Source organism: Melospiza melodia, chromosome 9, assembly GCF_035770615.1.
Source record: "Melospiza melodia melodia isolate bMelMel2 chromosome 9, bMelMel2.pri, whole genome shotgun sequence".
NCBI classification, from domain to species: Eukaryota; Metazoa; Chordata; class Aves; order Passeriformes; family Passerellidae; genus Melospiza; species Melospiza melodia.
In genome coordinates this window covers 35,380,808-35,397,979 of record NC_086202.1, presented here as the reverse complement: position 1 = coordinate 35,397,979, position 17,172 = coordinate 35,380,808, and the positions used below count along the sequence as shown (strand labels likewise).

Here is a 17,172-nt window from a genome sequence, read left to right as displayed (position 1 = left end):
GCAACAGGCTGTTGCTTTTAAGGGTTAATCCTCTGTTAACATGGGGCCTTTTCTGGGCTTATTTTGCCCAGAAAGAGGTACCTGGACTGTCTGTAACTCTTTGTTTCTATTGTCTCATATTGTCCAAATTATTATCACTCTAATTATATTACCATTTTTATAACCATTTTATTACTATTAAACCTTTAAAATTCTAAAATTCTAAAAACAGGTGACTGGCATTTTTCACAACCCTGCCCATCACTCCATTTTGTGACACCTACCACATCTCTAGCCAGCATAAGAATTTAGCACTTCAATTAAACCCAAAATGGTTTTAATCAAACCAAATCACTTCTCATGAGTGCTGCATGCCATTTGAAGAAGTACACTGAGGTTATGTCTCTGATCTCACACTTGACAGGAATTCTGCGGAAACTGGGGCTTCTTGTAAATCTCGCTGCTTTGTGCTGGCTAAGGAGAAAAAACAAGTGGAACAACAAAAAGGAGGTTTCAGTTGTGAGACGTTTCTGCTGTACAGAAAGGAATAGAAATGCAGGTTAAACAGAGTTCACAGGAACCTAATCTTCAATTAATCTTTGAAATAAATGCCTGACCTCACACATACTTTACAGTTAAAACTCAACATTCCTGAAGGGAGCTTTGCTGCCTAATCCAACAAGCTTCCCACCTCCTTTTTTTTTTAACTAAATACAGAACCTTACATAAGTTCATTCTCTCAAATCATTGAACAAACAGGAATTACTCAAAGGGCCTTTTAAAAAGGGATGCCTTAAAAGCACAGCATAGCACTTTGTGCTGAGCATCTGGCAGATGCAGTCTCCAGTAATAAAACAGAATTAACTGGCAGAGCCTTGAACATTTAGTCTAGGAGATGAACTGGCATAATTGCTTTCTGTAACTCCATATGCATTTATATGAAATATATTTTTTTAAAAAATTGGAAAGCCAAAGTGTTCTGGGTATGTCCAGAGGAGAGAGCTCTCCAGTCACACTGATTGTGCTGGAAAAGCTCTGATCCTTCTTCCATCAGGCCTTCTTACCTCTGGAGCTACTCCAGCCTGTCTGCTGAGCTCTCTCTGTGGTTTTGGTGGATTCAGGGTGTTTCTCTGCACACCTGATGATGGTTAAAATGGATATATCAAATTATTAAAAGGGATACATCTGATGGTTAAAAAGGATCCATCACCCTGCACTTCATTCAGCTTTGCAGTTTCCTGCAGGTCATTTTTCACACTTACTTCAGACCAGTATTTGAAGGGAAAAAAAAATATTTTTTTATGCTAGGATAGCCCACAAACTATCCTCCTCCAAATTACAAGAAAGCTAATGATGATGCTCTACAAAATTTGCTCAAAGGCAAAAGTATAGAAGGAAAAAAGCCCCAAACAACTACTCCAAACATGTATTGCTGCCTTCTACTTGAATATGAAACTAAAAGTCAGTAGAAAACATTTTAATCTTTTTGTTTGTGGTAAAAGTGCACACTAGCTTTAACTGAAATCAGACAAATCAATGTGCAACAGAGCCTGCTGAGAAATGTTTCACTGAGAAACCAGGGCTGTCTTACTTCAGGCCACAGGAAAATCTGAATTAAAGATCTGACTGCAGAAATGAAACTCCTAGAGGCTGACTAGACAACAATTTAGTAAAACAGAAAAAACACACCCAGGCACGTGCACTCACTCTCTCCCTGACTCCACAGGCACACAAGCAGCTGCTCTAGTTTTGGCTTTTGCTGCTGCTCATTTCCAGCACCCATTTTTGTTGGCCTGTTTGTTTGTGGTTAGCAGTCTAGCCTGCAGAAGGGATTTCTACCATTCAGATGTGCCTGCTTTCCCCTCACACCCTTTAAGCAAATGCGATGTCTCCTCCCTTCCATCTCCAGAAGAATCCAGCTGTTGGACCCTTCTCCTTCAGTGCCCTCTGGTGCTGTGAACACGTTCCCACCCTGCCAGCACTGCTGGTGCCCTGCTGGAGGGGGATAGAATACAAGAAAATAAAGACTGTGTAGGAAGGAATCTCACCCCTAAGGAGTTGCAGCTGGGCCAATTGTCCAAGATTAGGACAGGCCTGACTTTACCAGGCCACAGCTGTAAACAATGAGAAGAAAAGTCTACAAAAGAGTGGGGTGGTGTTGAGAAGGGAACTGGGGTCAGCTGGCTGCTTTGAGAAGAGTCAGTGCTCTGAGAGCTGCCCATGAGGAACACCAAGCTGGTGTGAAACTTTTGTGATAAGGAGACAAGAAGAGGACAACCCCCTACTGCACCAAGTGCCACTGTCCCTGGAGGCTCTGCCCATCACCTCCTGCTCTGCCTGTGTTTCATCTCTAACAATTCAGAGCTCCCTGCTAAAAGAACTCCCTGAGCAGCACCCAGAGAAGCCTCCCATGGCATCAGGCTCTATCAGGCAAATGTCTGCAGCAGCAGAGCCCAGGACCTGTGACCTGTGAATATTCCATGGCGTGTTAAGAGCAGAGCATTGTCTCCCACCACAAAGAAATCTGTCTCCTTTCTTACTCTGGCTTCTGGCACTACAATTGCTCATGTGTTTTTACTGAAGATGGTCAAAATTAAAACATATATTGTATCTTAGTAAGACACAGGAAACAGAACTCCAAGGACTCTGAAGAAACATTTAGCCAAGCTAGTCCATTTATTGAGTCTATATCAACTGGGTTTTGATTAGCAAGGGAAAAGAACAACAAGCAACATACAAAATAAATACTGAAAACAAGTTCCCTTCACATTGATAAAGTTTTCTGGGGACAAACCTTAGAAGAGATAAAATGCATTCTAGTTGGAAGAACGTGCCTCAGGTTTATAAGAAAAAAATTTCTTAGAGGAGAAGATTCTCTTAAAAGAAACTATTTTCATACAGCACTACACTTAAGAACTGAACCATACACCAAAGAAAAAGCTGTGAGGGAGAAAAGGTTCATATTTACATATAGGACACACAGTACAAAGCATGAGCTGGACTTGTACTTTACATTTAGAGTTGATACCATTAGTGTGGGTGAGCTACGGACCAGGAGAGCTGTTCACAGGGTTACACTGGTGCAGGCTCTGGGTGATGTCCCTGACCTCTATCAATCAGTGGGGAGCTGTGCCACAGCACTGCCCTGGACAGGGAGCTGCTCTGACAGTGCCACTGCCTCCCAGGCAAGCACTCACACAAATGAAGACACCTTGGCTCTTAGCCTCTCCATGCTTGCTGGGAGAAGATTCACCATCTCCTTACTGAGCTCTAGTTCAGTCTCAACGGCAGGGACAGCATCTGGATACTTCTCACAATAGTCTACCAGAAATGTGTAATACTCCAGTGATGTCTGCATGTTTTCCAGTTGCTTTTTGCTATCTGAAGTAATGAGCTTACCATAGAGCCGTGCAATGTGAAATTTAGCCACCATGGCAGGGCGGAGAACATCTTCCTCCAGCTTTTCAGGAAACACCTTATCAGGGTTCCTCAAAGAATCCAAGAAGAGCTCATAGTATTTGATTGCAAACTGAGCCAGAGAATTAATTTTTTTAACTGTGTGTGAATCTAGCTTCTCTAACCTGTTGCCAATGGCCACCTTGAGATCCATCATCTCATAGTAGGTGTCAGCCAGCTCGCACTGCAGCTGCCTGCGCACCAGCAGGTAGTACTGGGGGTTCAGGTCAGTGTAGATGGGCTCCAGCATGTCTATCCTACGCTTGTGCATCTTGCAGCGCCTCTCATAGTCCTCTTCAAAGAAAGCAAGGACCTTGAACAGAGCACTGTGATCCTGCACAATTTCAATGTGGTCAGTGACATAACCATCCACCTGAAAGAACTCCTTTGCCTCCTGAACGTAGTTCTGACCAACCAGGAACACTTCTCTGGCTTCTTGAAAATCTAAGGGATAAACGCTGCTCACTTTCTCCTCCATGGCCAGGACAGAGTCACAGATGTCACTAGTCCCAAAAAGGACAGCTTTCTTCCTGCCCTTCTCCTTTTCATCCTCTTCCTTTTTCCTCTGGGCCTTGAGTTCCAATTGCCTGTCTGGATCCAGCTCTCCTATGTTATCCTGAAATGACAAAGCATGCTGATTGAAACAAATCTGCCTTATGAAGAGAGACTGAATCATTTTGAGTCACCTTTGAAATGTAAACTAGTGAGCAACACAACAAAAGAGAAATCTTTGATATATGAGGCCTTATATTAACAAAAGAATCATGTAAATTGCATTATCAATTCTGAAAAGACATAAAATTAAAGTGGTTCGGTCTCCCTACCCTGTGTGACAAAACAGCAAAGGAATAAATGTTAAACACAAGGGCTCTGCTTCACAAAGCCTTTCAGCAAATGCTGGTTTAAACATCTGAAGAAATAAACAAATTAAGTGAACTGAATCAAATCTGAATTCATCAAATGCTTGGATGAATGAGAACATCAGCACAAAAAACTGTTGCATATTAAGAGAACATTCTTACTAACAGTTAAATAAGAAGAAATCTTATCCAAATCAAATCAAGCTGCAAGAAAATGCAGCAGAGAGGAGGAAATGTTGTGAAGTTGCACAAAATTAAATAACAATATTTAAATGAAACTACCTTAATAATAATTAAACCATAAAAGCAATGCACTGATCACTTTGCAGAGCTGCTCCCCTATCTGTGCTTACTCTGAAGTGCTGCCTTTAAATCAAACCATACCATGAAACACTTGCTACACTGCAAGCATTTGTTGTTTTGCTTGTTCCTTGTTACTGACTCCCCTTGCAAACACCAGAGCAGCCTCAGTTTGCTGTTAGACAGCGACAGCCACAGAACAATTTTCTGTTACCTCAAGCAATTTTCGAGCGCTTTGCAGAAGATTCAGGCAATACTTGATCCAACACCTTGCAATTTCAGCTTTCCTCTCTGGAAGGTCCTGTTGGTCTGGCTCTGTTTCATCTGCTGAATGGACATCAACCATAAAAACTTTAAGAGAAGTCCAGCACACCAGCAAGACCCTCAAATGTTCCACACAAGAATATACTTGTATTTCATTTTCCTCATGCTTAGACAGAAACATGTTCTCCATGTTAGTTTATGTAATAATTCTGTAAACTGTCATTCCTGATAGAAACCCATACAGATTAACAAGGATGTGTCATGTATGAGTTCTGAAAATAAATAGATCATAATGTATCTTTAAAAAGACCTTTCATCAAAAGGTTTCCAGGTCTCTCTGTAGTAAGAAAAAGAAATCAGGATAATTCATTTTCTGAGCTTCAGCTGCCTGCCCAGTAATTGTGTCTGAGGATGGTGAGGGCATTTGCATTGCAATGGGGCCCAGACTTGCTACCAAAAAAGGGAACAAAATAGGGGAAACTGCCTTTGGTTAAGCTACCTGGTACAAACATAACATTTATTAGCTCTACAACTTCTGTATTTTTCTCCCCAGTGTCTCCCCACTATCACAGCAGCACTGCTGATGTCTCAAGATCACATTTTCATAGACCAAAGAGATTTCAGCCAAAACTCATTTCCCAGTCTCCATGCAGAAGGCAGTCAGTTAGCTGAACAATGAGAGGACACTCCTACAGGACAGCAGCACTCCTGATCACCAAATAAATAAAGAGCCAACTTCACACCCAGACCCACTGCATTATCTTTCATTATAGCAAATTAATTTCTTATTAAGGAATTAAGAACTGCTGCTAATCTAAGAAAAGGCACATTTACTAATCATGCCTGTGTTAGTTTATATCCCAGTTAATATGATAAAATGAAAGTGCTTGAGAATGGCCAAAGCTGACTGTGTACTGGTCTTTCTGTAAATCAGAACCTTCTGCAAGTGCACAGCCCAGCTCTGTGCCATGCAAAGGAAGGGAAGGCAGGATAAGCAAATATTCACCACAACAAATGGGATTCTCTGTGGTGCAAGGTAGAACTCAGCTGGATCATACTTGCTCCCTCCCCATGAATTAAAGCTCCACCAGCTGGAAGCTCCACTTGCCCAAGACAGACACAAAAATGCTGCAGATGAGCAAAGCCAGCCCTAAAACAGAGCATGACACTACCATGGAACCACAGGGCCCTCAAATGAGGGTCACATCTCTACAACTTTCTTCTCCTGCTGTTCACACTGGACTGCCAAGCTGATTCTTTGCATCAAGGCCCAAAGAACAAGGAGAGCAGCCACTGATGAGGCTGCAGCATCCAGCACAGCACAAGCACCTGCTGGATTTGGGGTTTTAGAAGCTGCAGCTTTGCTCCCCCTTTTAAAGCTTTTCCCAGGGAACATCTGGTGTGGTTCACTGAATCCCTGCCCTCTGATCACTGAGGCAAACTGCCCTTTTAGCATGTGTACAAGGCCAAATGGATGAAGTGGATATTGTTTTAAATTTCACTTTTACTAAATTATTGCTTTCTGAAACACCAGAAACAAGCACTTTTTCTCAGGGGGTCTACACACAGCCAACCCTGAGCTGTAGTAGCAGTCACTTTTCAGAAACATTCAACTCTATTGAAAAGTATTTTAGGAAATTAACACTGGGATAAGTTTTGTACATGTTGTTAAACTTCAGTGATGCTTAATTCACAAGAATTTTATTCAAAACTCTTTTATAAACTTACAGTCTTCAGCAGATGGCACCTGCCCAGCTTGGCTGAAGATGACACTGGCTGCTGCTAGGCAGTGTCGAGCTTCCATGAAGCATTCCTGGAGAAACAGAGCAGCATTTACAGGGTGTGAGCAGCTCCTGAGACACACAGGGCAGCACTTACAGGGTGTGAGCAGCTCCTGAGACACACAGAGCAGCATCTACAGGCTGTGAGCAGCTCCTGAGACACACAGGGCAGCACTTACAGGGTGTGAGCAGCTCCTGAGACACACAGGGCAGCACTTACAGGGTGTGAGCAGCTCCTGAGACACACAGAGCAGCACTTAAAGGGTGTGAGCAGTTCCTGAGACACACAGAGCAGCATTTGCAGGCTGTGAGCAGCTCCTGAGACACACAGAGCAGCACTTACAGGGTGTGAGCAGCTCCTGAGACACACAGAGCAGCATCTACAGGGTGTGAGCAGCTCCTGAGACACACAGAGCAGCATCTACAGGCTGTGAGCAGCTCCTGAGACACACAGAGCAGCATCTACAGGGTGTGAGCAGCTCCTGAGACACACAGAGCAGCATCTACAGGGTGTGAGCAGCTCCTGAGACACACAGAGCAGCATTTTCAGGCTGTGAGCAGCTCCTGAGACACACAGAGCAGCATTTGCAGGCTGTGAGCAGCTCCTGAGACACACAGAGCAGCATTTGCAGGCTGTGAGCAGCTCCTGAGACACACAGAGCAGCACCTACAGGGTGTAAGCAGCTCCTGAGACACACAGAGCAGCATCTACAGGGTGTGAGCAGTTCCTGAGACACACAGAGCAGCATCTACAGGGTGTGAGCAGCTCCTGAGACACACAGAGCAGCATTTGCAGGCTGTGAGCAGCTCCTGAGACACACAGAGCAGCATCTACAGGGTGTGAGCAGCTCCTGAGACACACAGAGCAGCATTTGCAGGCTGTGAGCAGCTCCAGCACTGCTGTCACTTGGCCAACCCCCTCAGCACACATGACCACAAGGGAAATGACAGAACTGAGAGGCTCTGGAGCATATTGCCCAGGCACTGGAAGAAAACACAATTTTTCCACACCTACTAGTGAATACAATATTTTCTATTGTTTTTTTCTGTACCACAGCCACAACACCAAGCCTTTCCTTTAACACTGGCAATGCACACTGAACCTCTGAGTGTTGTGGCTCCCTGAGGTGAAGGAAGTGATGCCTTGTGGCACAACACTGAGTCAGATCTAGATTCCTTTACCCATATTTGGCAGTGCACTGTTAAATAACTGCTGCTATCAATGCATCACAAAGATATGGAAATTAGGAGTTACTACTGACATTGGCAACAACTGCCTTAGATAGGGCAGGAATCTTTTTAAGCATCAGAAAAGAGCATCTGAATAGCCTGGAATATAGAAAATCCTAAATAAAGCTGAAGCACTTCCTAACAGTAGATTGTTTAGAGTCAACACAAACAAACAAAAATTGTTTAGAGTGGCAAACAGCTGCCAACTCACATATTCATTTCATGTTCACATAGGTTCAAACAACTCTTGAGCACATGCTAAGGCACAAAGGATAATCATTTATTGTAAACAAAAAGCCACACTTGGCCCTCATGAGATGCTTTTCGTTTTCAAACTTCATAGTAAGAGAACAATATAAGAAAGAATTTTAGATTCAATTATTATAACTCCAAAGTTTACTTATGAACATGACATGACATCACTGCTAATATTTCATTAACTGTAGAGCTTTTCTCATGTTTACAGCCCTGTTCATCACAACCACACAGGAAAGCCACCAAGTCCTCTTCAGACAAAACCTGACAGATGCTTCGTGTCAGAACACAACTTGTGGTTTTATAGGTGCACGTTTGTCACAGACATCTTTTATGGAAAATCCTTTCCTTAGGATTTTTCCTCCTGAGAAGCTGGGAGGCCTCAGGAACAAAATGTAAACAATGGTTATCTGCTGCTGCTGTGGAATGCAACAGGTGCATCTGGGATTGGTCTGGTTGTTTCTAATTAATGGCCAATCACAGCCCAGCTGAGTCAGGACTCTGGTCAGTCACAAGATTTTATTATCATTCCACTCTTTTGCTTTCCTTGCTAGCCTTCTGATGAAATCCTTTCTTCTATTCTTTTAGCATAGTTTTAATATAATACTATTAATATCATAAAAGAATAAAATATTATTTTATTATATTAATATTAGATTCAAATTACACAAATTAATAAATTAATTATATTAAGATTACATAAATTAATGAGTTACTATTAATATAATAAAATAATAAATCAGCCTTCTGATACATGGAGTCAGATCTCATCTCTTCCCTCATCCTGGAGCCCCTGTGAACACTGTCACACCCATTTTCAGTTAATTTGGAGCTCTGTGTCAAGGAGCTGTTTGACAGTGACATTGGTGGTACAGGGACAGCAGGACAGTGACATTAGGGATACAGGGAAACCAGGACAGTGACATTAGGGGTACAGGGGCAGCAGGACAGTGACATTGGTGGTACAGGGAAACCAGGACAGTGACATTAGGGGTACAGGGACAGCAGGACAGTGACATTAGAGGTACAAGGACAGCAGGACAGGGACATTAGGGGCACAGGGACAGCAGGACAGTGACATCAGGGGCATAGGGACAGCAGGACAGTGACATTAGGGTACTAGGACAGCAGGACAGTGACATTAGGGTACAGTGACAGCAGGACAGTGACATCAGGGGCACAGGGGCAGCAGGACAGTGACATTAGGGGTACAAGGGCAGCAGGACAGTGACATTGGTGGTACAGGGACAGCAGGACAGTGACATTGGTGGTACAGGGACAGCAGGACAGCCACATTAGGGGTACAAGGGCAGCAGGACAGTGACATCAGGGGTACAGGGACAGCAGGACAGTGACATCAGGGGTACAGGGACAGCAGGACAGTGACATCAGGGGCACAGGGGCAGCAGGACAGTGACATTAGGGGTACAAGGGCAGCAGGACAGTGACATCAGGGGTACAAGGGCAGCAGGACAGTGACATCAGGGGTACAGGGACAGCAGGACAGTGACATCAGGGGCACAGGGGCAGCAGGACAGTGACATTAGGGGTACAAGGGCAGCAGGACAGTGACATTGGTGGTACAGGGACAGCAGGACAGTGACGTTGGTGGTACAGGGACAGCAGGACAGCCACATTAGGGGTACAAGGGCAGCAGGACAGTGACATCAGGGGTACAGGGACAGCAGGACAGTGACATTAGGGGTACAAGGGCAGCAGGACAGTGACATCAGGGGTATAGGGACAGCAGGACAGTGACATTAGTGGTACAGGGACAGCAGGACAGTGACATCAGGGGTACAGGGACAGCAGGACAGTGACATTGGTGGTACAGTGACAGCAGGACAGTGACATCAGGGGCACAGGGGCAGCAGGACAGTGACATTAGTGGTACAAGGGCAGCAGGACAGTGACATCAGGGGTACAGGGACAGCAGGACAGTGACATTGGTGGTACAGTGACAGCAGGACAGTGACATCAGGGGCACAGGGGCAGCAGGACAGCCTGAGGGTCACCTTGGACAGGTAGTACTGGGACAGGGTGGCAGCGTTCCGGGCCCACTCCACGGGGTAGTAGCCGCAGTACTCGAGCTGCCGCTTCAGCGTGGTGTGGCAGTACTGAGCCGCCTTCTCAATCATCTCCAGGTGCTGGTACACTTGGGCCAGGTAATACAGAGTGTGTGTGTAGGCCTTCTCAAACCTGGAAAAACAACAACAGCCCCTTCAGATGGTGTGCTTCCCTCCCTAAATACTCATTGTTTTACCAGCCTCCTGGAGCTAGGTCTAATAATCTTGGAGGCCTATAACACACCTACCCTTGGAGGCATCAAAATCAGCAGGATGGCTTCTGTGGCAGTGTTGGAAACAAAGGGTTTATTAAAAGGCAAAAAGGTTTAATAAAAGGCAAAATAACAAACAGAGAAAACTGAGCCAGGTGCAGGAGGTCTTTGCTCCTGGTAAAACACCTCACAAAAGTGATTGGTTTCTTTGCTCTCTTCTTTTTCTAGTAGATTGCCCAGGCAGGACTTTTTGGCTCCTGTCCAATTGGCTCTCCTTAAGTTTGAGGTGAAGTCCTCTGGGCCTAGGAGGTGGCTTTTCACTTAATTGAGGAGAGAAACTTCTGGGCTCATTTCCTTTTTAAGTTTTGTCACACTGTCAACAGAGGGCACATTCCTATAACTCATCATTAAAAAAAAAAAAAAAAGAATAATAATAATAATATAAGCATGCTGCTTAACACCCACCTTTTGGATCTTTCTTGGTCTGTGAGTTTCTCTTCTTCTGCCATGAAATGTTCACTGGGATCCAGGGGAGGATTTCCATCCTGCGAGGGTACATGGCACATTCAGCAAACTGCATTTCTCACTCTGGCACAGTGCTCCCTCTCCTGGCTACACACCACGGACCATTTGCCAATCCCAAATTCAACAAAGCTTTACGTAACCCAGCTCAGTGCCACTTCTCCAGAGCAACACTCTGTTCTTCCACAACACTCAGGAGATTTAGAGGATGAAAGGCACAATTCCACATGGAATGGCAAAGCTCACAGCTTGCAGGAGGCTTCTGCTTATGTACCTTAAAGCAATGCACACTGCCTGCACCAGAGATCATCAGCCTGGAGTCTGCAGGACATCTTTGGTCTGTGCAGTAACATTCTGGGCTTTGAGGCATCCATTCAACACCAAGCCTTCAAGTGTGAAATATCTGTGTGCCCAGCTGCAGTGCTGAGCAGCAAGAAAACATCCTGAGGAAGTCCTGCAGAGAACACAAGTGCTGAGAGCTCAGCAGAGCTGCTGGGAAGGTTCTTCTGAAGGGACTCCCAGAGTCCACGAGCTGGCAAGGACATTTGCCCAGGTGAACAAACCAGACAAGCCACGCTGCCTTTGGAGGATGAAGCTGCTGAATGTGCCTGTCAGGCACAACCTACGTGCAAGTATTAATTGATTGTGGCAGCTCCCATCATTACAAGCACTTTTTTGTTCTTCAAGCCATGAGTTCTGTCAGACCTTTACACACACAACTACACACCTTTGGGCATTGCTGTGTGCTCACCTGCCCTAAGACAACTGTCACTAATGTCACCAGCCATGTCACAGTTCACCACAACACATGAACAGTGCTTATGGCAGAGCTTTGTTAGCCTGGGCTTATCCCACTTCCTTTGCAACTGTGAATAACTCCAGGTGCCAGCTCTGGAACACTTCAAATGGAACCATTTCTAAAGAGAGCTTTTGTCCCACCACACAGTGCATCCTGGAGGGTGTCCAACCTGTCTACCAGCAACAGTCCTGGTTAGTCTGCAGCTTGTCCAGCCTCTCCCAACCCTATTTCTTTCTTAGCCAAGAGAAAGTAAGGCAACAAATAACAATCAGCTTCAATAAATACTTTTCATGAGTTAATGCAGACTGAGGTAGGAGCAGGAACAAGGGCAGAGAACACACTCACTTCACAGGAAAGAACACCTACTATGTTTGTACTGCTTCTCATTAAACATCCCTGAACAGACTCATTTACCTGCTTTTAATAGAAGAGTTTTATTCACCTTAAAAAATGAGTAAATGTACCCGAAACACACAGTAACAAATGAACTAAAGCATGTTTAACCTACCAGAGGCACGCAGATTTTTGTATCTGATCTTTTAATCTGTAGGTCTTTGTTTACCCCTCATTAGTTTTTATGAGGTGAATTTATAACTCTTCCTCTTGTTTTCTTCAGATACAAACATTCTAACAAGATTTGGACTCTACTCTGGCAAGACTAGAGCTATTCCTGCAAAGAAAAGAACTGAAATGACACAGTAAGCAAAATTCTTGCCTCCTTCCTGTATATCTGCAGATCTATCTCTGATATCAAGCCTTATGCCTTTACCTATCCTCAGAGAGAGCTCTGCAACTCTCCTTTCTAAGTGGATTTCATCAGCCCGAGCTCTTTGCCTTGGTGTTGCTTTAGGGGGAGACACCCTCCAATTTGTGACTTAACTGGACCCAGTCAGTAAAGAACTAAATCCACCAGCTCAGGAAAATGCCTCCATCACCAGCAGTTACCAAAGACTCCCTGGCAGCCTGGAGATGTGGAATGTCACAAACACTACATTCACATATTTACAATTTGGGAAAGACAACTCCTGACATCATTGTATAAATCTGTGGCTCCTTTTAAAAGGAAGCAGACTTAAAGCACAGCTATGTTTGACTGCATAATGCCTTGGACTGTGAGTGGTAAATGATGCTGGGGGAAAGTGTGGCAAGTGATCAGCAGGTCTGAATAACCCCAGTGCTTTGGTTTGTATGGAAATACTTACAAAACTGATGTAAGGGTTTTAGTTATTAGAGAGAGTTGTATATGTTTTTGTGAAAAAACAGATGTTAAAAACTAAAGAATATGGGTTGTTTATTTTTTTTAGTTCATAGTAAACTAATTAAAATTTTAGCTTTTGTTTCTTTGCATTGTCAGTAAGAATAAAAAGTTCTAAGGAGAAGAGTGTGGGTACAGAGAGCAAGGCACAATTTCCCAGGCATTGTCCTGGGGAAGGCTGTGAGAAGATCAGAGAAAAGAAAGAGAAACAATTCTTATCTCCACTGTTGTGCACATGTGGAATGTGGCATGGAGATTTGCTTTCCTAAGGGAGGTTTCTTGGCTGGCCACTGGTGATGGTGTTTGGATTCAAGGACCAACTGGGCCCACCTGTGTCATGAGTAAGGGTGATGGGTTTTTTTAAATAAGTATAATAAGTATTTCTTAATAAGTATAGAAAGTGACTGATTGGCCTTCTGTGAGTCATGGAGCCAATGCTAATTATTACCCCTTGGGGACACCTGGCAGCAACAGAAGAGAAGTATTCTAAAAGTTTTACTCTATTCTTATCACCCTTTAATTACTGTTAATAAATTCTTCTTTCCCTTTTAAACCTACTTTACCTTTCTCCTAATCCTACCTCACAACAAGAAAAAAATACACTAACAATCAACCAACACAGTCACTAATACATTAACCAAAAAATCTCAAATTAACAAACCAAAACCACTACACCTTGTCAGGCAGCAAAGCCCCAGAAGAAACATTCAGTAACCACTACTAACAAAAACTTCAAATTTCAGAAAAGTCTACAGTGCAAATGTGAAGTAGCAGCACTTTAATCCACTATACCATAGCACCAGTTTAATTTCATAATAGCTGGAGCAAGTGCCAGATGCTTTTGGAAGCCAGGTGATTGCTGGGGCTGGGTGTAAATATCAAAGCTGAACATCAGGAATTAATTAGAGAGCATCTCTAGTTAGCCCAACTGATCCTGAGGGCAGGAAATAAGCTGACAAGTGGGGCTCCCTTCTAGATCCATTACCTCTCCCATCACTGGGGCTGCAAAGGTGGAAAGAGGGCAGTAACCAACCGATAAAATAAAAAACCTGAAAATCTCCACAAGTACTCTAAACCAGTTTCATGGTAAAAGCTGAACTGAACCTGTAATTTCATGAAGTTTAGGTCTGCCCAACCCGTTCAGCTGTGCTGAGACACAGCTACTGCTTCTTGAAGGCCACAAATGTTTTCAGCTCACTCCACAACTGTCCCTGGGGCAACTCAGTGTAGGAACAGCTTTGCAAAGAGCTTAAAAATAGCACAAGGGAGTCTTTGTAGGATCCTCAGCAGAATGCAGAGCCCCAAAGGTTGTTTAATATGCATGAGAGGGTTGGCTGTCTGTGAGATTGTCCTCTTGGATATGGAACTGAACTGCTTGCCCCTGCACAACAGGGCACAGTCACAGCAAACCATGCAAATATTAGCTTTGCTTCCTTTTCCCACTGAAAGCAATGGATATTTCTACTGCATTTCCAAGGTAACATTTAATGATAGTCCTCATTAAAATCCAAATTCTACCAGGCGTCAACTTTGGATTATTAAAGGGCTTTCTAAAGGGACCATTATTTTTGAGCAAATTTTTTTCTATTTTGAAATTAGCAAGCAATGCTCTAATTTGCCTTGTTCTACACTGCAGTACAACTTGTATCACTTGCCAAAAGTACCACAGCAGCCAGCATAAAGCACAGGAACTCAAAATTCCACTGCATGTTTATTTCAAAGGTTACTTAACCTGCAGGTGGCAGGTGAAAGGAAGATCTGCCATGACACTGACACTGTACCTCTTTCATGTATTGATTATACAAGGCTTCTGCAGACTCCAAGTAGGTTTGTGCAGTTTCAATTTCATCCCTCTGAGACCACAGGATCCCCAGGTTGTTCTAAAGGTAAAAGGAAAAAAAAAATAGTTACATTCCATTTGAATTACACATTTTTTTTCCAAACAACTGATCAGTCTTCATCCTTATATATGTGTGTGTTCTAACACAATGGATTTCAGAAATTGTGCCCACACATATCACTGTGAGTGGCTCAAAAAGGGGTTTTCACACAGCAAATTTCACATTAAAAAGGCACCTCACAGTCCTTCTGTTTATCTGCTACATATGGGACTAGTGTGTCAAATAATGTCCGTGTTCTGCATCCAATTCATGCAGCCTTTATCACACACAAATATCATAAAAAGAAACAAGAAATCAGAAATTTGTTAACATGGCTCCACAGGAAAAAAATTAACAAGAAAAAAATATGCTAGGAATGAATGCTTGTATATTTTCAACAGTGGAAAGAGATTAAAGGAACCTCTGAGGTCCAAAAGTTACAGACTACTGCCTTCAAATTTAAATTAAAGCAACTTCATCTGTGAACCCAACTTTGACCAAAAGTACCTCTAATTTTATTAATAAGATGGTGTTAATAATGATCTATGTCTGATGTGCTAATTTAAATCCTAGAGGGTGCTGTTACAAAACTCAAGAGAGCTAAAAAAAACCCCCAAAACCTTCAAAATACTGAGAATGTGCAGCTGCATGCCAGCCCTGTGCCCCTTTCAGCTCCGTTCCTGTTTTTATAAGGCAGCACATCACATGTTGTTTATGAGCTGAACACTCTGCCCAAGGCCATGCAGAGGAACACACCAGACTCCAGCAGACACAGCCTGGCAAACACAGTCCTGAGCAACAGCTCAGAAAGCACAAGTGGGGCTAAAGAAAGAGGCCCAGCAAGGAAAAAGGAACGGCTCTTCCTACAAAACAGCAGCCAGGACAGGGTAACACACTGCAGGCATCCCAAGAAGTGAAGTACTGCCACTGATGGCAATCACTGCTTTTAAATCAAAGATGCCACCGTTTCACCTCCACCTTTCCATGTCAGCCCACAACTCCCTACAGTTTGGTGAGGAAGCACTATGGAGCCTTCTCTAATTAGGGCAACCATTTTTGACACAGATATCCAAATAACTGCTCTATTTCATATACTAGAAAACTATTTCATTGTCTAGAGTCGGACGCTGAGCACCAGCTACCATGACAGAGTGATCAGTAGAGGCCCTCCTGTGAATCTTCATGTAGCAAGAACTAATTTTGATTATTCCTTCCTTCAGAATAAAGAGAAAATATTATTACTTCAAACACCAACAAAACTGTATTTATGCATCTGGGACAAAATGTAACGGGCAATGCTGGAAAAGAAACAATTTATCGTTTCAGGATAATGCATCAACAAAAGCATCTCCCAGCATCACTAGGACAACCAAGGAGTTAATGTATCACAAATAAATTCTGGACGTAGTGGGGCCATTTTCTAATTTATACTCGCACAGCTCTTACAAGTTTTGCCTCGGTCCGTCCACAAGAGCACGATGATCTATCAACAATGAGAACATATTTTAGATGCTCCGCATGCCCAGAGGCATCAGCAGGAGGCTCAAATCAGACAAGCATCCCTCCAACAACCACCACCGGCGAATGATTCCTTCCACCAAGAACTGCAGGCCGGGGCCGCTGAGTTAATTAAGGTTAAAGAGCAGCATCTTTCAGCACGCGAGAGGCCCTGGATCTCCTGGCAGCGATCTCCGGCCCAGCCCGCGCAGCCCAGGCCCCGCTGGGCCGGACCCCCCAGGCCCCGCTCGGCCCCTGCGGCCTCCGCAGCGCACCTGGGCCTGGATGTAGAGGGACACGCAGTCCGGGGAGAGGCGGTGCGGCTCCAGGAGCTGCGTGCAGCGCTGCAGGTGCTCGTCGCCGGCCGACAGCTCCTCGGTGTCCGTGTGGTTGACGCCCAGCTCGTACTCCAGCACGGCCCGCCGCACGGCCAGCACCGCCTCGCCGCCCTCCTCGGCGGCGCTCAGCAGCTGCTTCACCTCCTGCAGCAGCGCCCGGGCGCTGTACTTGGAGCGGTACGGCTCCGTCTCGGGGTCCTTGAGGGACTCCACGGCCGAGAGCGTGCGGGCGGCGCGGAACTTCTCGCACACCGCGGGCCACCCTCCGCCCGCCGCCGCCGCCATCTTCCCGCTGCCCGCCCCGCCCCGCCTGACGCGCCTGGCCCCGCCCCCCCGCCGTGGCCCCGCCCCTCAGGGCCGCCGTGAGGGAGCGCCGCAAGGACACCGAGCCCCGGCAGTCCCGAGAAACCGCGCTCAGGGCGCGATGTACAGTTTTTCTGAAAATATTTATTTCAGAACCCGATTTTTAGTGCTGCTG

General features: G+C 44.7%; 1 protein-coding gene across 2 annotated transcripts; it reads right to left on the bottom strand.

The window, feature by feature from the left end:
• Positions 1–2,636: 2,636 nt before the first annotated feature.
• KIFBP (kinesin family binding protein) lies at positions 2,637–16,987 on the bottom strand. 2 transcript variants are annotated; one of them, XM_063164216.1, is made up of 7 exons: positions 16,632–16,987; positions 14,761–14,859; positions 10,869–10,948; positions 10,141–10,324; positions 6,588–6,672; positions 4,810–4,922; positions 2,637–4,051 (listed from the first exon to the last, which is right to left on the bottom strand). In XM_063164216.1, exons 1-7 carry the CDS (start codon positions 16,977–16,979, stop codon positions 3,173–3,175), a joined length of 1,788 nt encoding a protein of 595 aa, XP_063020286.1. In that variant the 5' UTR covers positions 16,980–16,987; the 3' UTR covers positions 2,637–3,172. The 2 variants fall into 2 exon arrangements, with proteins under 2 accessions (XP_063020286.1, XP_063020287.1); XM_063164217.1 differs by having other exon boundaries at positions 4,810–4,919.
• Positions 16,988–17,172: the final 185 nt, after the last annotated feature.

Excerpts from the sequence above, each read along its gene's own strand:
- KIFBP (XM_063164216.1), bottom strand. The coding sequence starts at position 16,979 with ATGGCGGCGGCGGCGGGCGGAGGGTGGCCCGCGGTGTGCGAGAAGTTC. Across the intron at positions 10,949-14,760 it reads ATAATCAATACATGAAAGAG|GATGGAAATCCTCCCCTGGA; the intron begins GTACAGTGTCAG and ends GTACCCTCGCAG. Across the intron at positions 4,052-4,809 it reads GCGCTCGAAAATTGCTTGAG|GATAACATAGGAGAGCTGGA; the intron begins GTAACAGAAAAT and ends TTGTCATTTCAG.